The 20,125-nt window shown below is 40.2% G+C and overlaps 1 protein-coding gene across 1 annotated transcript in view; it reads left to right on the top strand.

Moving 5' to 3' along the window:
- The window catches only part of sema4gb (sema domain, immunoglobulin domain (Ig), transmembrane domain (TM) and short cytoplasmic domain, (semaphorin) 4Gb), a 56,435-nt gene extending 37,392 nt beyond the window's left edge, over window positions 1–19,043 (top strand). The window contains exons 9-15 of the mRNA XM_026178181.2: window positions 2,827–3,002; window positions 7,388–7,526; window positions 7,617–7,839; window positions 8,935–9,050; window positions 9,290–9,444; window positions 11,921–11,982; window positions 12,577–19,043. Of these exons, the coding sequence (XP_026033966.2) occupies window positions 2,827–3,002; window positions 7,388–7,526; window positions 7,617–7,839; window positions 8,935–9,050; window positions 9,290–9,444; window positions 11,921–11,982; window positions 12,577–13,544 (1,839 nt within the window). The 3' untranslated portion in view covers window positions 13,545–19,043. The remainder of the gene's footprint in view (window positions 1–2,826; window positions 3,003–7,387; window positions 7,527–7,616; window positions 7,840–8,934; window positions 9,051–9,289; window positions 9,445–11,920; window positions 11,983–12,576) is intronic.
- The last annotated feature ends 1,082 nt before the right edge of the window (window positions 19,044–20,125 follow it).

Here is a 20,125-nt window from a genome sequence, read left to right as displayed (position 1 = left end):
TCCCACAAGGGGAAATTTGGTTGTATCAGCAGCAAAAAACACACATATACAAAAAGAACAGGACACAGAAAACAAACAAAAACATGAATGTGTCATGTATGTCCAAGTTTTTAAGCAATATATTACTGACATCATGAGTTAAGTAAAAACTGTCGTACTTGACTCTACTCTGCTGTTAAGTCTGTTTTGCACTGCTGGAATAGCAGCGTTATTCTTTTGTCTTATTTCCATCAGTATTGCATTTTACTGTTACATCTTTTATGCTCCTTTGTGTTCTTTATAAACATTTATCACCATTTTATTATCAACGCTTTCATCTGATAACGTGTCTGATTGGTGTAGGTGTCACTCATGGGGATCATGTTGTGCTGAAGAGTCAATATGATGTGTGAAACGCTCCTTTTTATGTGAGCGTGCACAGAGCCAGGCAGAAAGCCCAGCTTAACACAGAATGTTGATAACTGCCATTGTCACACCCCTTATCCCTGACTGGGGTTTTAGGATTTGTCAAGCCTGCTAATACAAAGTAAGCATGGCTATGTTGAACTTCCTTCATGGTTCCCAGGCAAGTTGCAAAGGGGGGTGAGTGCTTAGCAGACTGGACTCAGAAGAGTGATTAGGGAATAAGTAACAGGGATGGAACATACATGCATTTAGGGTAAATGGCATTTATTTGACATTGATGTGTCAAGTTTTAATTGTGTGACAGCAATGGCACAGTTAATGGTGTAGAGAAAATGACTAATAGTGCTTAAAAGTGCCAATTTTTTAATTCATTTTTCATATAGGCTCATAGTCCACATTAAATTCCCTTAATAGAGAGTAATAAATGATCTGGCTCTCTGTGTGTTGGCCCTGTGATGGACTGGCATCACAGCGTCCGGGATGTATGCTGTTTCTCACACCATGAAAGCTGGGAAAAGTTCCAGCCCCCTTTGACTACTAAGTTAGATGAATGGTTGAAAAAATAGAGATAAATGGGTGGATGGGGGGTGAGTGAATGATTACCGGTGTCCATGTAATTTTATTCATACAATACAAACAGCAGCAGCATGAGTTTGTTGCTTTTCAATTATGTATACAGTACACAGATAGTCTGGACACTATTTTCACTGTAAGAGTTCATTGAAAAAAAGCCTCATGTTTTGGATCTTTTAGTATGAAAAACAGGTTGCTAAAGGTTTAAACACCCAGTATTGATTTTCACATCGCTGTCTGCTGTTGGTCTTTTCCCTAAGTGTCTCTGCTGCTTTGCTGAAAAAACACATCATTTTATTTCCATTAAAATGATTCTCAAGGACCTCTGTTGAGGATATTTCTCTCTCTTTTTGTCCTGTTTCCACTGGCATTGAATAATAAAGTTGTAAAATACCCCAATACCCCTGTGTTGCTGTAAGCTTTTGTCCCAAAAGCTCATTAAACAAATGCAGGGAGCTCATTTTTGAGCATTTCTTGCTCTCTTACTTTTCAAACCCATATACACACTCACTGTGTCTTGTCTTCATTCTCACAGCATTCGAAAGTAGTCATTTCTGGAAATAAGGTCTGGGCTCTTCCTCTCCCTTCACCAGCACTGTGGAGTTGTCAGAGCAGTCGAGTGTAATAACTCAGTCTGAACTAGGCCACGGCAGCACATGCAGATGTCGAGTGGTCCCCAGCTCAGCCCCCATGGCGGCCAGGCACCACGCTGGTTGATGGCAGATCCACAGATAGTGACGGCTCTGGCAGTAGCCCCTGGCCTGAAACCACTGACGACTTGCCATTTTTGAGTTGCCTAGCCGGTTGTCCTCTTCTGCTTCTCACTTCCCAGCCAGACAGCTTCTACTTCCTCGCCAGTCATGCCTACTTTAACAAAGAAGAGACATGATGACATGAAAACAAGACCATTGCAAAAAGCAGAAATAGGTGCCAGTTTGACATTATTTAACATTTTTCTTGCTATACATCTCCAGTAAAGAGAATGGTGCTGTAGTTTTAAGTTGTTGTTGTTGTTTTTCTCAGTTGTATTTTGAGAATACACTGCAGCACAGGCTCATCTAGGGTTAATTCCCCCTCTGGTATGCTTGGATTCTTCACTATTACTGCCTTAAATTTACCTCATGACAGCCCAGTGACCCTGACTGTGCGTTGATTGACAGAGACTGTAATCTGCCATTGCATCCCTTTAGCTCTTCCCACAGTAATAACCTGCTATCATCTCTGTAAGAAATGCTTATTTGTTGCTTTCAAGTCTCTACAGATTTCCTTCTGTCAAATGAATGAAATTTAAAGATTGGATTCATCTGTCTGCACTCCTTTTCGTCTCTTCTTTCATTCGTCTTGTGCCATAAATTGAATTGGTATTATTGACAGAACTGCTCCTAAGGTTTTAAGTGTATATCTTATGTTGATTTACTTTGGCTTTCTTGTGTGGGAGGCCAATGCAGGCAGAGGCTTTTGATGAACAACAGATGTCCCCTAAAGCCACAAATAAAGAAAGATGAGAACCTCTAATACAGACAAACAAAGAAAAAATCGAATCCATCTCTTTTTTCATCTTATCTAAATGAGGTGTGCCAAATTACTCTTTTAGGGAGAAAAATGTCTTACAGCCTTACCTCCCACTGCTTCTGAAATGCAATCAGAGAAATGTGCTACACTAGGGACACTGAGTTTGAATACCAACATTCAGCTCCTCCCTATATATTCATTATATCTGCATAATCTCAATTGGATCTAATCTTTTCTTATATAAATGCACTGTTTGTGCATCACCCGCATCATTAAAATCATTGTGTTGTTTATCTTTACATCAATTAATTCCACCTCTGTCTCCTCTCTCTGCAGACTGACTGGGGAGGCCAGAGGACTTTGCAGAGGAAGTGGACCTCGTTCCTCAAGGCTAGAATGGTGTGCTCAGTCCCAGAGTATGAGCTGCACCTCAATATCCTGCGTGACGTGTTCGTCCTGCAGGAGCGAGACGCTCGCAGCAGCATTTTTTATGGTATCTTTGGTCTGGAATGGTAAGAGCTGATTTTGACTCATTTATGCTCTACAAACATGTAGTTTGGTTTTTTTTTGCATGAAAGAATATTGTGATGTATTAGATCAAACTAGAAACTAGTGATTAAGATCATTAATTCATGTATGTATGCTTGTTTCTATAAAAAACAAAAATTTTTTTGTAATCTATAAATTAAAACTTCAAGTTATTATCAAATATCAACTTACAAACCCAAACATCTGAGAACATTTGTAGAATTCATGCAAAGATCCAAACTTTGAGAACAATTTTCAGAATATTTCTTGGTATAGCAAGAAGCATCAACTTCCTGAAAATAACTACTGAGAGCCAAACTCAAAGCCCTCAGCACCCATTGCATATGGGCAGCAAACAATTTTATGGCTTTGAACCATAGATGGATGTCTGAGAAGTGAAGTGACGAAGAGTGAAAAATGAATCTGCAAACTTTTTAATGGTTACCAAGGGCGCAGCTTCTCTAAGAAGTCTATGAGAAAATGTCCAGTCTTTGCTGTTAGTGTGGCCTCAGTAGACTGTTTTGTGAGAAGTCTACAGTCTCAGCTGCCCAATTCCAATCCATATTATATGCAACATGGTATTTAATTGGTGCATTATGGTCCCAACATTACTGTAAACTAAAAAAAAAGATCATCTGTCACTGTCTTTAGTTTTCTGTCAGATCTTGTATACACCTGGCAATAGCCAGAATATTTAACTTTTCTAATATTTGGTGTGACTGTGTCATTATATCTAATCAATGGTTGAGAAAAGGAACTTACTTAATTTTCCAGTATTTTTAAACCAAGCAAAAGTCTTGAACAAGAAATAGTTTCCCCAGCCTGTTTTTTTTTTTGTGTGCGGGGCTGTCACTGACATGTATTAGCTTAATGAGGTACTGTAATTGAGCTGGTCAATAATGCACATAGTTACAACTTTTAATAATCACTCAGTGGGATAAGATGGTCAGATTTAAACATCCTTTGTTTAGGACCATTTCAGGAGCTTGAGTCCAGTGAGCTGAAGCTTTAAAAATAAGGTTAAATGTAATGGAATATAGTGCAGTGTGTGTAGGAGGGGATCCCATAAATCTGAATGCTTATCTGCATTTCTCCTCTCTGAACTCAGTCAAGTAGTTTTAAAGTGGAATGTGCAGCATGTGAAAACAGAATATATCTGCAGTCAAACACTGTTTGCTCAGTGGTTTTCCTTTTTTCAGATGGCTTAATTATACAAACTTTTTTGTTTTCTGTTTATTTTGTTGTTTCTGAGCTACTTAGGTTTTACATTTAAAAAAGGTTTTAATGAATAACCTGCCAGCCTCTGAGTATCACACTAATTTACAATTTAAACACTCATTTAAACATTCAGCTCTGAAAAAAAAAATCTATTTGGAAGCAGAAAGTGAACAGATGTGAGTGTATAAAACTTGGGACTGTGCCAGTGTGTCCGCCTGTGCTTGGATGGCCAAAACTGTGTGGACACTACACTCAATAATGACCGTTATCCTGTTACTATAAGAGGTAATGCAGCCTAGCCGAGGGCACAATCTCCTAATCAGACACAAGAGATTTAGTGAGGACCAGGACTCATGTCGTGGGATAAAGTCAAACTCGCACCTTTGGGATGTTTAAGTTCATTCTAAAGATTTTGCATGAGGTTGTCAGAGCTCTGAGCAAACCATCCAAGTTCTTTTATTCCAAAAGGGGAAAATTATTTCTTTATTGCATTGTGTTGCATCAAGACGTAAAAAACAGAGAAACAAGAATGTGATATTCAGCTGGAAGTAAATGTGATGTTAATTCCTCTTTTGAGAGACCACGAGATCTATTTTATTCAGATGATGAACAAAACGATGTTTCTTCCCCAAACATGTAATTCAGAGATTAACTAATCAACCAATAATCCTTTAACACGACTCAATTAAGTCATTAAATTAAGTAAAACTGCTTGTGGTTTGTGCTTCTCTGTTTGGGGTATTTGCTGCTTTTCCCTGTGTTATGTCGTCGCATACTAAATATTGTTGGATTTTACACTGGCTGTCAGACAAATCCAGCCATTTCAAGATATCTTTTGGTGCTCTGGATCTTTTCTCTACATTCTGACACCGTCAAGATTAGATGATTGATCGTAGAAGTAATCGGCAGATTAACTGATAATGAGAAAAAAGTCATTCTTTCAAATCCTAGGTGAGTTCTTATCAACAGAAAGCCAAGCTGCGGTGAGAGCTGATGTGTGTGTGCGTGGGTGTGTGTGTGAAGATGACGACTGCCAATGGAAAATGTGATGTGATCTGAGTGTGTGTTTATGCTGATATGCAGAGTCATGCTGCATAAAACTGTCCCAGGGGTGTTTAGATTCTGATGGTGAGGATAGCATTGCAATGAGACATCTATTATCTATTTCTCCTTTGCTTCTTTCCATTTTCCCACTGCTGTAGTTTAGTGGATATCAGTGTGTGTCCTCTCATTCACTGCAGGACTGCAGTTCATTCTTTCCGTCTTTCTTGCCCTTCATTTCTTTTGTCTTTTTTTTTCCACTTTTGATCACTTTCTTTCGTTCTTTCTTTATTGCTAACTTCCTTTCTTTTTTGTCTTTTGGTGGCTTTTGGGCCGGCGCAGTGGTCGCCCTATGATAGCTGGAATAGGTTCCATCTGCCTGACAACCCTGAATAGGATAAACAGAAGATTGATGTCTAGTTTCTTTCTTCATTGGTTGCCAGCTTTCTTTCTTTGTTTCTTGTTTCTTGGTTGTTGCTTTCATGTTTTTATCTCTCTGTCTTGATTACTCTAGCTTTCCATCTTTTGTGGTTTGCAGTTTTCTAGGTGTCCTATTTAGTTGTTGGCTTTCTTACTTTTTTCTTTTTTGGTTGCGTTCATTCTGTTCTCTTACGTTCTGTTTTGTCTTTTGTTGCTTTTAATTTCTTTCTTTTGGCCATGTCCACTCTAATACGTTGAAAACGCATCTTTTTCTCTCCGTTTTGGCCTTCCGTCCACACTGAGACATTTTTGGTCAAAGAAAACTGAACTTTTTGAAAACGCTTTCCAAAGTGGATAGATTTGAAAACGCCATTTCCGCGTCGCAGTGTAAACAGCGAAACCGGAGCCTTTTCGAAAACGGTGACACATTTAAGTCATGTGACCAATTAAACTAAGATAGCGGAGGGCATTACACAGCAGTTGTTTTGTTTGCTCTCAATTTTGACTGCCCTATTAAAGATTAATATCAGTTTGTACCTGCTCCAGATAGCTTTTCTTCAAATTCTTTAAGTCTCACTCGCTTTTGCAACATTGTACTTTTGTGTTACTCACAGCAACAACTCCACCTCATTGTCAGTCCATTTAAAAAACTTGCGATGCTTTTCCTCAAAATTTTGACACGACGTGTCGAAGAGCTGGAAAGTAAATAAACGACAGACAGAAATGAGGCTGGTTGATACGCATGCGCAGTACTGGAACGTAAGGGTTTTGTGTGTGGACGCACAACTCTGTGAAAACGCATGAAAACAATAGTGTGGACGCGGAGCATTTTCAGACGTATACGCCATTTTCAAATTTATCCGGGCTAGTGTAGACATTGCCTTTCTTTCTTTCTTTCTTTCTTTCTTGCTTTCTTTCTTTCTTTCTTTCTTTCTTTCTTGCTTTCTTGCTTTCTTGCTTTCTTTCTTTCTTTCTTTCTTTCTTTCTTTCTTTCTTTCTTTCTTTCTTTCTTTCTTTCTTTCTTTGTTATTACACATGTATGAGTAGTAGTCATCACTATGCATCAGACACACATGTGTAAGAATGACTAATCCCCTGAGGTGTACTTCCTGGTAGTTTCAAGACACATTCTGGTCTCAGTTCGCTCTTATTTTCCTCACTTTGATGCTTTTGAAGACTCTGATGACTACACAATGGCCTAAAGAGTGTGACAAAGACATTTTCCATCCATTACTAATCTCACCTTTAGGGCTCAAGGTTAAGGTTTACCATGCAACTAATCAACTAATCACTCATACTGTTGGACAAAGTCTTTTTCTTCTTCTTTTTCCTCACAGCTGCAGGACCAAAACCACAAATAGGTTGTTTTATTTATGACTCACAAGGAGTGGGTATTTTTGCACTGTATGCTAGTGTTGAAAACGCATCCCTCTGGAAGAGATAAAGGGGTAAAATTACACACCTGTCAGTGACGTCACTCCCACATGCCAATGTGAAAAGGAAAAAACCCACCATAATACCCACAGTTTTCATAGAATAAAGAGTCAGCTAGTTAACCTTTTGCCTGTCAGTGAGGCCTGATGATCTGTGATGCTTCTGAAATTCAATCCAGCCGTTTTTCAACTTTGAGTCATTAATCCTGAGTGTGTCCCCTGGACATGTCTTTGGGGTGTTGGGGATTGTGTTACAGGAAGAATATCAAAGCATCTGCTATCTGCCAGTACGCCTTTTCAGATGTGCAGAAGGTTTTCGAAGGGCCGTACATGGAGGTGCAAGACTCAAAATGGAGGGAGTACACAGGAAAAGTCCCAGATCCAAGACCCGGCTCTGTAAGTTTTAAAGCATTAACCTTCTCTCCACCATCATCAGTGATTGTTATGTTCTGTATTTTTAGTCATTTTTTCTGTCTGTATCTTCAGTGTATAACAGATCTGCACAGGTCCCAGAACATCAACTCGTCTCGAGATCTCCCAGACAATGTCCTCACCTTCGCCAGAAGGCACCCGCTGATGGCCAAACAGGTGCACCCAATAGGTGTGCGCCCCCTCATGTTCAAAAGAAGTGTCAACTATGTCAAGATAGCAGTGCACAAAGAGCCGGCACTGGATGGAAATATTTACACTGTTCTGTTTTTGGGAACTGGTGAGTTTCATACAAGAAATCCAATGAAATGACCAAATAAACACCATATCTGCATTTAGCAGTGCCATGAAATAACAATACACCGCATTCCAAATTATTATGCAAATTGTGTTTAAGTGTCATAAAGATGAAATAAGTTGTTTTTCAATTAAACCCATGGATGGAATAAAGATAAAGATAAAGGCCCCAGGGCAGCTGTGGCTACAACTGTAGCTTGCCTTCACCAGTGTATGAATGTGAAAGTGAATGAATAGTGGTATTGTAAAGCGCTTTGAGGGGTCCGGAAAAGCGCTATATAAATGCAATCCATTATTATTATTATTATTATTATTATGAAGGTTTCCGCCAGACAAATACATCAGATTAAGAGAGCAGCTGCTAAAAGGCCATTACAAAGCAGCAAACACATATTTGAAGCTGCTGGTGCCTGTGGAGCCCGGCGAACATCAAGGTGTAGGATCCTCCATAGATTTGCAGTTGTGCATAAACCTTCTATTCGGCCACCCCTAACCAATGCTCACAAGCAGAAACGGCTGTGGTGGGCCCAGAACTCATGAAGACTAATTTTCAAACAGTCTTGTTCACTGATGGATGCAGTGGTGGATGGTTGGTGGACGGCCACCATATCCCAACAAGGCTGCATCGTCAGCAAGGAGGTGGTGGAGTCATGTTTTGAGCCAGTATGTGGAGTTTCTGACTGACCGCTTTCTTCCATGGTAGAAAGAGAAGAACTGTGCCTTCTGCAACACAACCATCTTCATGCAAGACAATGCACCATCTCATGCTACAAGGAATACCTCTGCATCATTGGCTGCTATCTGTGTAAAAGGAGAGGAACTCATGGTGAAATAGTGGTGGAACTAGAAATGGAGACTATAAAGCAATCAGCATAGCGTTTACCGAGGTATTAAATCAAGTGAAAACTAGGGTCAATCTTTTTATTATCAGTGGATTTTGCCCCTGCTAGTCTTTAGAAAGAATTGTCACTAGCATGAGTTTCAGACTGAGTGGCTACATCAGTCTTGTTCATACAGCCAGCATTTTGTTATATTCACATCTCAGTTTAACTCAACAAGGTTTTCTCTGTTGTTGCAGATGACGGCTGGCTGCATAGAGCTGTGGACATCGATGGAGAAATGCATATCATAGAAGAGCTGCAGCTGTTTGATGAACCACAGCCCATAGAGAGCCTGGTCATCTCCTCAGCTCTGGTAGGTTTAAATATATCTACAGTAAAACTGTACGTTAACAGAATAAGGATTTATATCTAAATGAAAATGGGCAACCTTTGCGCCTAAATCCCTGTCATACCCCAAAAAGGTTGTGGAACTCTTCCCTTCTCCACCGATTAATAACTGATGATTAAAGAACAAATACACTGTCTATACTGAAGGGCATTACAATATTTAACATGAGGAAAAAATCTTCCAAATATGCTCCTGTTTTACAGAGGAGTGTCTATGTTGGGTCGCACTCTGGAGTCGTGCAGGTACCGATGTCAGCCTGCAAGAGGTACACTTCCTGTTATGACTGTGTGTTCGCCAGAGACCCCTTCTGCGGCTGGGATGGGAAAGTGTGTGTGGAAATATCTTCACGTGCACAAAAGTAAGGGCACATGCACTCAAAAAAAAGAATATTTCCAGTAAGGACACAGACTCAATGTATTTTAGTGTCACACACATGCATAATTACACAATGCATGCAAAAAAAAATGGGGTTACAGAGATCTGGCAGAAAACAAACAAGATACATTTGCTTTGCTCTTCCATAGATCCTGAATCTATACTTCCCTAAACCTTCTCCACAGTTCCACCTGCTCTGTAGTCTCCGATTTTTCCTAATTTTGTCATATTCTGTTAACTCTATATCTATTTTTTTACATGAGCTGAAAAATTGAGCATAAAATGTACTTTTTATTTAGATTTTATTTATTTTTTTCTAATGTAACTGTTAAATAATGTGGTGAACTGCTCATAACTGATGGCATGTTGATTTAACATAACATTACCATCAAGCCCTCTGGAAAAATTACAGGAGATTAGGGAGAGGTGAATAAGATGATTAACTTTTTGTGCTGTACATTTTTGCATTACATGACCTTTTTTAGCTTATGTTTATTTCTTCCTTCTGGGCCAAACAATACCAGAGCACAGTTAATTATTTATACAGCTTCTGTATCCCTCCAACAAATCTTCTATGAAAGCAGGTCTAAGACAATGTAGTTGACCTGGATTTTTCTCATCAGCTCTGTTCAGCTCAGCAGGAGCTTCGCACATAATGGGAAGTTTTGAAAATCAAGTACGCACACACACAAAAAAAGCCCCCACCCATTTGGATATGATTTCAATCTTTATGTCTCATGTAGCTCTGCATGTAGAACGGAAAAACAAACAGGGTGGAAGTGAGTGAAATCGTGTCTTTCCTCTTTCAGTAACATTTTACTTTACATATCGCCATCTGAAATATTTACATGAGAGAAACTGGTACAACTGGTACAACACAATAATTAAAACTTTGAGAGTATTTTGTCAATATTAAATAAATGCTAATGTACACTCACCAAACCTTTATGAGGAACACCTTGTTAGTACCATTTGGACCCCGTTTGCATTCAGAGCTGCCTTAACTCTCCGTGGGATATATGCCAATAAAATATCCCCCACATTACACCACCAGCAGCCTGAGCTGTTGATATAAGGCAGAATGGATGTGTGCCTTCATGTTCTTTACTCCAAACTCTGATCCTATGAGTTCTAGTCGTTTTCTATTCTTAGCTATCAGGAGTAGCACCTGGCGTGGTCTTCTGTTGCTGTAGCCCGACTACTTTAAGGTTTAACGAGTTGTGCATTAGATACTCTTCCACATTCCTTAATCGTAATGAGTGATTATTTGAGTTACTCTTGTTATCCTGTCAGCTCGAAGAAGTCTGGTTATTCTCTTTTGACCTTTGACTTGAACAAGGAATTTTCTCCCAGAAAATATTTTCTCTTTTTTGGCTCATTCTCTGTTAACTCTAGGGATGTTTGTGTGGGAAAATCCCTGTAGATCACCAGTTTTTGAAGTACTCAGACCATCCAACCTGGCACCAACAACCATGCAACATTCAATGTGCCTTAAATGAGCTTTCTTCCCCATTCCGATGCCCAGTTTGAACTTTAGCAGGTCAACTTGACCGTGTCCACAGGCTTAAATGTGCTGCATTGCTGCCACTTTACTGGAGATGGAGCTAATACTGTATGATATCACTAATCAGTTTTACAGGACTGTCAAACCATCCAGGTGTATCCTATCTGTTGCCCAGCATCAGGTGTAATAGGCTTCAGGACATGCAGGTCTATGCAAAAATTGCTAAGTTAGATTCCTCCTTTGTTTACTAGGAGCTTACCTGGATTTTGTAAATTAATTCCAGTGGGAAAAAAAGTGCACGTGGTACATGACAGTAAACAGGCATGCTTGTGTTCACTCTTTGCACTGGGGACTGTTTGTGCCTCTCTTCATTAACTCTGCATGACTGAGTAGCAGACATCTTAATCTCCATTACTGCAGCAGACACTTCGGCCCTCCCCGTGGATTTGTTTTATACTTTGGCTGCTGCATCACATCCAAAGAAAGTAGCAAAAAGATTTGGATGGTAATGCTTCCTTCTTAAAGCTTATTAAGTTACAATATCCATATTATTTCTTTGAAAAACATTTTGTTATAGTAATCCTTCTATAAAGGAGGAGATGGGGAATTTATCCCTAGTACTAATCCACAGTGGGCTGCATAAAAAAAGCATTTAGGTATCCTCCTCTTATTGCTGGGAACCCAAGCTATCTCAAGTTTATTTCTTTTTATGATATTAAGGCTTTGCTGCAGAAATGGCTCAATATTTGCAGCTTTCAGGTAGTTTTGTGTCGAAATCTTGATTGGAGAAATCTTCTTTATGATATGACAATCACGTTTCTGTTTATCACAGTTTTGCTGCATTTTTATACCTCGCTGTTATTTATGCTCTCAGAAGACACTCGCTTTTTACTCTAACGCTTATCTCTTAGTTTAATGAAGGTTAAATGCAAATTTTTCCTAATTACTATTGCAGGTCGAACCTAACCCAGGATATCTTGAGAGGGGTCAGGGGCTGCAAGGAGAATTCAGGAAATGGTACGTGTTGCTTCACACATTCACGTGCACTTCATTTCTACACTGTAAATCCATTATACCACAGCGTCTTTGTTCATTTTTAAAAAAGGTTAGTTCTTCATTTTACCTTACCATCCTTCCCACTTGGTAAGTTTTTCTGACTCTCTCACAGATGATGGGGTTAAAAAATCTTCCTTCCATCTTCCTTCTCTGCCAGAAAACTAAAGCTTTTAGTATCTATTAAGGGATTTTATTAGGTGTATGTTCCCTACCCATCCCCCAGGTCCCAGCTTACACATTTTAATCAGTTCCTCTCTTGCTGGAGGTCAGACAGGCCTGCTGGCTGCACTGCAGAGCTCGCTACATTTAAAGCAGCTTATGAAATGTGATGGAAAGCGATGCTGGTGCTGTACACGTTGCTCACCTTCACTTTTAAATTGTAACCTTGGTGACCCGACATCTTGTATATTCATTGCTCTGTCTTCCTGCATTTGTGTCACACTGTTTCTCACGTTCTCACGTTCTCACGTTCCACTAGTCTTCTTCTGTCTTTTTCACTTCACTTTTCTTTTTAACTCCATCTCATGTCTCTTGTCCTCTTGTTTTTATCCTCAGTGGTCCATCGGAGGCGTTCTGTGATGTCGGGTGACGACGTGCTACTCCAGTGTGAACTACGCTCCAACCTGGCAACTCCACGCTGGACGCTAAACGGCAGGGAGCTCCAGGGATACGACCTCAATTCGGGCTATCGGATCGGCACAGATGGCCTCCTGATAATCGGAGCTCGCACCCAGCAGAGCGGCATTTACCGCTGCTTTGCTCTCGAGAACTCAGTCTCAGTTCTGGTCTATCTCTACACAGTAAGGGTTCACACAGAGCCGTACTTCCCTGTGGAACCCACAGCCACAACTAACCCCACTACAATTTCCAGCCCGACTGTTTTCTCTACCGGCAGCCCCACTGAGCAGCCCTTGCCCTCGCCTCCTGCCCCACTTCCTTCAAGACCTGAGTTTCAGACCTACAGACACATGGAGGCCGTGTACATCTCTCTGGTGGCGGTTCTCGGTGGGCTTTGCTTGGTTTTGACTGTGGTCCTTCTTTATGTAAGCTTCTGCACTAGACGAGCCTCTCAGGATCGGAAGTTCTCCCAGCAAGGTCTCCAAGTCCTAGGTGCCTCTGAGAGAAAAAGGAGCTCCCACCTTGAACTTAAAACCATCTCAAGCCACTGCAATGGCCGTCAGGGTCGTCGGTCCATCTCAGTGCCGAGCTTTGGGGACCTGGGTGATGGCTTCCTCCAGATAGTGCCAGGTGAAGGCCAGATGTCTCCAGCTAAAACACCTCCTCCGGCTCCTCCTCTTCCCATGCCACCCCCGCTTCCCAACATGGACTATGCCAACGGGCTCTCGGCCACTCTGCCCAGCGTGCTGAGGAAGATGAACGGAAACAGCTACGTGCTGCTGAGGCAGGCCGACCCTGACGGTATGTCCCCGCTCTACCATTCCTTCACAGAGGAGCTCAACAGGATCCTGGAGAAAAGGAAACACACACAACTGGACTTGCAACCCGATGAGAGTTCCATCTAGGACACCCCTCTTATGCTTCATCCCACTGTTATTTATTTTTACCCTAGAGGTGATCCGTACTTGTGGGGAAAAATGACTATTTTATGAAGTGCTGCTCTTAATTGCACAGAGTACCTGCAGGTCATGTCATAACTTGGTCAGAAATATTCAGCCTGTTGTGTCTTCGGTGACAAATGGCCCAGGATTTCACTAATCAGAGACTGCTAAAATGTGGAGCTGTGAAAAATTGCTATAACCAAGGAGCTTAAAGATGATACCTAAAGTGCAGACTCTCTGGAAGTTTCTGAAAGATGGCAGTCAGACGACAAAAAAGCCAATGTTACAAAATAGGACATGGATACAAAAACTAAATTAGGCCAGGAGGTGATCAAGCATTTCCGAGACTGTGGAGAGATTTAAGAAGTTTTATAACCATGTAATATTAGGTATCTGTGGAGCTTAAAGTGATAGTTCATCCAAACATGCTAAGCATTAGGCTATTTTGTATAAATTAAAAACATGGCCTAAGAACAGTAGCACCTAATGTGCTTACAGCTTTACCACCCAGTCCTGTGTATGAAGATGCACCTTTTTGTTGCTTGTGACTGTGTTTGTGGACTGGTATTATCACAAACTGCACAGTGAGCCTTTCTATGAGGTAAAAGAAGCTTTTTCAAGTGGCTTTTTTGAGAAGTCCTAAAAACATATCGATGAGGAAGATTACAAAACGGCAAATGAAACAATCCATGCTCTTAGGATGAACAAGGTCATCACGGCTTAAGTAAGGAGGCATCCATGCCCCCTCTCGTCTTTTTTAAATTTTTATAAATGCACTAACCTACCAAACTAAAGACTAATAAAAGACCTATGTGGTGTGAAGGTAAAGTTCTGTGTATGCCCAGCAAAATAAAAAGCTACAAGAGATTTAAATTTGACCAATCTCTCCTTCAAGAATATCGCTTTAGGAAGCATTACAGCACTTTGAATGTGGCTGTTACTTTTAGGTTGCTGCTTGGAAGTCCCATTATACCCTCTTGCAGCTCTGGTTCTGTGATGTGTGGTGTCGAAACTGGAACCGATCATCTTGGATTTTTTTAGGAGAAGAGGATAATGTCAGAGGCAATCAAATCTGGCATGTGTGGCAGGTGTTTAGCACGGATTTTGTTGCTGTGGCTAAAAAAAAAGATTTTCTATAGACTGTTTAGATGGTTCATACCAGATGTCATCTCTCACATGCTTCAGGAGGTTAAAGTAAATATCAGTGTTGGAAAACTCTCCCTGAGAAATGACTAAACATTGAAAAACCCCACAAATGTCTCCTGGCAGCACCACCTTTGTGCTTGGACACTGTGGACTCTTCCAGCGAAAGCTACTCTTTGGATTCTGGATGTAACCAAAGACCAAGTTTGCATCAACAGTAATCAGCTGGATCACACAGCAGCTGATGTTTGCTGCTCTGTGAAATTCTAGATACAAAAGTGCAAGCGTTCATAACGGGACTTTTGGAGGAGCGTGCTAAAAATAGCTACCCTGGAATTGATCCAGATGTGCACAACAAGATGACCTTGAAGGGGAGATTAGCCTAATTAAATCAAGTTTAAATTTAGATTTATATTGATTGAGATGAGCAGCAAGCCTTGTATATTTTTAAACTGGCTTGAAAGGAGGTAGAGTATTAATCCATATTTTCACAAAATTAATTGTTTGTGTAAAATATTGAGCATATGGAAAAATGAGTGAAAGCTGAGCACACAAAGCTCCAGGAATGGGTTTTGAGTGGCTTGTCATGTTTCAAACCACTTTTTCTATGATGCATGTCCTTTGCAGAGATGTAACGAATGATTATTTTCCTATGATTTCTCACTTTAGGATCTGAAAGCTGTGAATGTTTGGCATTTTTGCTCGATAAACAACATTTATCTTCTCTGTTAAGCCGTCGGCCACAATCATTATAATAACTAAAATGTTGACTTTAGTAAAAGTATCACTTTAAGAATCCAGTTTTGATACAGCACACTAGAGCACAGATTTTAAGACAAGTCTTACATTTTAGTGTATTTATTTAAGCCACTTTCCCCCCTTGATTTTTCCTCATGTAAATAGCAATAAATATACGCCACTGTTGCAACCGTTAGTAGCATAGTGTGCTGTGCCAGTGCCAATGGAAAAACCTGTAGCAAACTTGGAACTATTTTTTTCCCTGTAGTATTTCTATTTTTAGCCTCTCTGTGGGAAAAGAGATAAAACTTTATGAAAGTAAACATGCAGTCTATTAAAGGAGCAGTCAGCGTGGTGGTCAGATTGATTGGCTTTTGCTGTAGATCACAGACTGGCTTCAGGGTTGTGGAGGCGAACCGGGAACCACAAACTGATGAAATCCTATAAAGAAAGTTTTTAGATGCTGTTTTATATTTATATTTAAGGCCTGTTTTCTGAATAACATTGACTGTTTTACTTTCTCTCAAAACATCAAGAACATGGTTTCATACAAAAACAGGTGAAAAAACAAACAGAAATCACATGGATTTCTACAGCAAAAATTAAAAAAAGTTCTAGTCATCTATCTCTTAAAACAACGCTGAGAGCCAGGCTTACATTTGTCCTCTGCTTTGCTAAAGCTGCACGTGGCAAGTTGCCAAACCCAAGTGGAGAAGACCTTCACACATGCAGCCCACAAAAGCATCCTCAGTGTTTACCTGACATTAGTGCAATGCCAAAACAACAAGAACTGCAGCCTTCACTGTATTTCCTCAACAAGGTGAACAACGCTATGATTAAATGCTACGTGTATATCTTACGGGGAAGTGACTGAAATGAATCTCTGAGCTTTTTGTAAACGTGTCACGGCCAGTGGTAAATAAAGATCCGTCTTTGCTGCAAAGTGTTGAATCAGCTCTCGTAGCTTCAGCACAAGCAGCGGCCCTCTCTGGTGGCTCTCATTGTTTATCTGTCAGACAGCGAGAGCCGTGTTTGGCTCACCTCCACGAGGGGAGGACAGCAGCTTCTTGTCTGTTTGCATGCCTCGCTGTCATCTCTGCAGGTACATCCAGCCACAAAACATTTGACCTGCGTGTCCTGGTTAGTCATGCAGGAAACAGATGGCGATACTAGTAGACAGGAGATGTTTTGCACTTGCAGGTCTTCTCGTGGCATCATGGATTTTTCATTCTTTTTTTTTGCTGAGGATAATATAGTCCAGGCAGTCCACTCTATGCAAATAGAGGTAGAAGAAATTCTCTGTGACTAAAGAACCACATTAATTCAATCAAATCAAAGCACTTAACTGATTGCATGCTTGCATATTATTAAGCTGGTCTTTTAAAACTATGCACTACAGATTTTTTGGCAATCCATGTGCACCCAGCCACATCATGATTATTGCTTAAGAGAAACTCTGCAAAAGTGCGCATGTTATATTCCCCAGGAAGTCTGTGGCATCTGGGGAAGCGACAGAAGAAGTCTCTGGGTGATTCAGGAACAAAACAACATTTTTTTTTAAATTAAGTAAAGTCAGAACCATGGCCAAGCTGCTATCGCCACATAAAAGTAAAAAGAATGCGACAAAATTTAGTAGCCTGTAACTAAAAGGGAAATTAATCAAATAGCTGGCAAACTGCACGCACAAATCTCCATGAGCTCATACACTGCAAACAGAAATACACTAAAAGACTGAGGTTCTCCTCTCCCCCTGCCTCTGCTTAAATACTCCCAGGCTTAATTGCTGAGTGGATTCAGCTGCAAAGGGCGGTGCATACGTTTGGAGAGAGCGTAAAACACACAGACAGACACACAGACAGGCAAAAGCTTCAGTGTGCTTTTATTACAGTACATAGCATCATTATGTGACAGCACAAATAAGCTGTTCTAAATGGGCATATTTGTATTTAGTATCAGATCAGTACCACTATGATCCAAACTTTGATCTGACTGTTTTTTTGTACTTTAGTGTCAGCGTTAAAGGCTTTTCAGTTTACTAAACACTGAGTATAGTGTGTTTGTCAAGGTTTTTGCCAGAAGCCACAAGTCCATTTTTACTGTATCCTAGTAAAATAATAATCTTGTTACACCCTGTATCCATAAGCAATGCAGTGGACAAATTTAAAGCTTACAATGACCTGCTTTTATATATTTTAAATGCCATATATATGGTTTTAAACTACAGTATGTGGTAAAAACCTGAACTTAAAGTTCTTGCTTCATACTTTCTCCCAAACTTTGCCACTTCATCTTCTTCATCTCCCGTTTCTGATCAGCCCTTTATAAAAAAGCAAAAAAACAAACCACTCCACATGTTTTGATCATAATCTTCTGTCCTCAACTCTTTCCATCTCTGCTGCCTCTTTTATTACCACTGCTCATTACTTCTACATGGCAGCATCATCTGTAACCCTCGCCGCTCACATTCACACTCGCTTCTCAAGGACCCGGCTGAATTTCCAAATGGTCACAGTGGCCTCTAATCAATTAAAGCCGGCTTTTAAAAGAGCACTCGAGTTTGTGTTTTTGAATATGTGGGAATTCAAGTAACAATTGGATTTTCTGTAGCAGTTTAAGACGCTGTTATGTTATGAAGCTCTCAATCCGACAGCTTAAGCATTCAAAGGGTTGTTTTATGTTTCCCTTGTTAGCTTGTATAGTTTCAAATAATGACAAGCTCAAGCTTCAGACTGCTATTTACATTTACTTTCTGACAGTTTCCGACTCTTAGATCTATATGATGTCAGACAGGGCTGATAACCCTAATATGGCATCTCATGTACAGAAGCTCCACCCACCTGCTGCTAGTCAATCAATCAGAGGGCAGCTGGCTTAAAGAGAGAGGCTAAAACAACTTGTTTCCAGACAAGACAAGACAGGCCCAGCATAAGACAAGTAGGATAATTTTAGACTCTGGTTTATGCAAAGGTACTGGAAGTTGCATAATAGGCCCACGGTATATATTTAAATCAAAATTGTACAGTGTAAAATGTTTTTGTTTTATTTTTTTGCTGGTTAACATTTAATTTCAATAAAATGTGTAAAATAATTGCAGCTTCTACTGTGTTCAACATGTTTGTGTTATATAGAATTTTTTCTTGTAAATGTCTGGGTATTACTGAACATAGTGGAAGTTTCACCTGAATCTAAGGTCATTACTGCTGCTATTTCACTGTCATTCAAGGGCAATTCGTTTACAATAAACACTCTATTCTGTACTATGGACTTAAACTTAATTAGTTAACACGTTGGCTGCTTTGCGTTCACATGAAATTGTTTTGGTTTTTTGGTTTTGTTTTGTTTTTTGCTAATTCCATAGCAAAAATTATCCTGCTGTTTATGTAGATGTACTTTCTTCTTTGTGTCGGGCCTAAACAGTTCACAGCTTGCACTATACTTTCTTATGTGCTTTGTTAAAAATCATGCATACTAAAACCCCTGTAAACTGTGACACTTTGATTCAAGCTGGTTCTGTATTATTTTTGATGTAGATAATGAACTTCTCTTTGTTGTCTTATCAGATTATACCTGGCCAAAGTGATATCTCATGTCTTATTTATTTCATGTCATTCAATTTCCTCTGGCGTTCATGTAGCTTAAAAAAGTGTTTGGATGACCTTTAGCTTGGGGGAAAAAAGGTTCATTGTCAACAGCCCTGAGAGGAAGTCATGAAACAACATGCAAAATATGTTCTCACTCGGTTCTTCTCTCAAGATACCTGGTTGTTTTTAGCTTGTGGCGAGTAGCAAGGCCACTGTCCTCCACAGGGAATGAACCCCACTCCACCCCATAGTCATTTATATGAGCCAGAGGTATAACATAGACTCAGGGTACAGAGGAGGGGGGTAAAAATTACCATTTTTAGAGCAGCATTCACAGCTGTAACTAAGCAACAACAACTTTATTTAGTGTCCTTGCGCAGGTCAAGCTGTGCCATTTCCCATCAGGGATGGCGGGCGTGATGAGAGAACAGCAGCTGCGATATCTGTAATTGGTGTCGGAGATAAATTAAAAATACAGGAAATGAGAATAGTATGGAGGACTGTAAGTGCCAAAATTACTTACACACACACACAAATATAGCAGTGGCTTTCAGATGCTGGAAATGAGGTTGGAGACTCAACCTCATCAAGCTAACTGACCAGAGATCAGTGGAAACACAAAGAAAGAAATGCTTCATCTTATACTCATGTGATGATTAAAAGCTTGGATGGGTTGATAAAGGGGTTTGGAATCTTAAAACTGGCTGTTGCAGACTTTAACATGGGAATGGCGGAATACATTTATCTGTTTTGGATAAAAATGAAGACTTTATTCTACGAAACAGGCAATGCCCCTTTTTAAATCTGAAATTTACTGATGAAAAGTTTGGAGGTTTAAAGTTAGACACTTTTATTCCAAGTGCAGCCTCCGTGTCTGAGTCTAATTTAACACTGGAATGCTAATTAGAAAAGATACGTGGGAGAAAGTGAGCGAAATGAACAGCAACATCTTCCTGCATCTCATCAGCATCCTTTGCAGTCATGTCACTCTCCCGCTCCACATAAACAGTCACATTGCCTAACCATTTCCCGTGGCCGGGGTTATAAAGTATACCATTCGCCTGCTGCACTCTTCACGTTGGC

This window comes from Astatotilapia calliptera, chromosome 8 (assembly GCF_964374335.1).
Source record: "Astatotilapia calliptera chromosome 8, fAstCal68.1, whole genome shotgun sequence".
Taxonomy (NCBI): domain Eukaryota; kingdom Metazoa; phylum Chordata; class Actinopteri; order Cichliformes; family Cichlidae; genus Astatotilapia; species Astatotilapia calliptera.
Note: the sequence above shows the minus strand (reverse complement) of the source record. Positions and strands in the feature narration are given on the sequence as shown.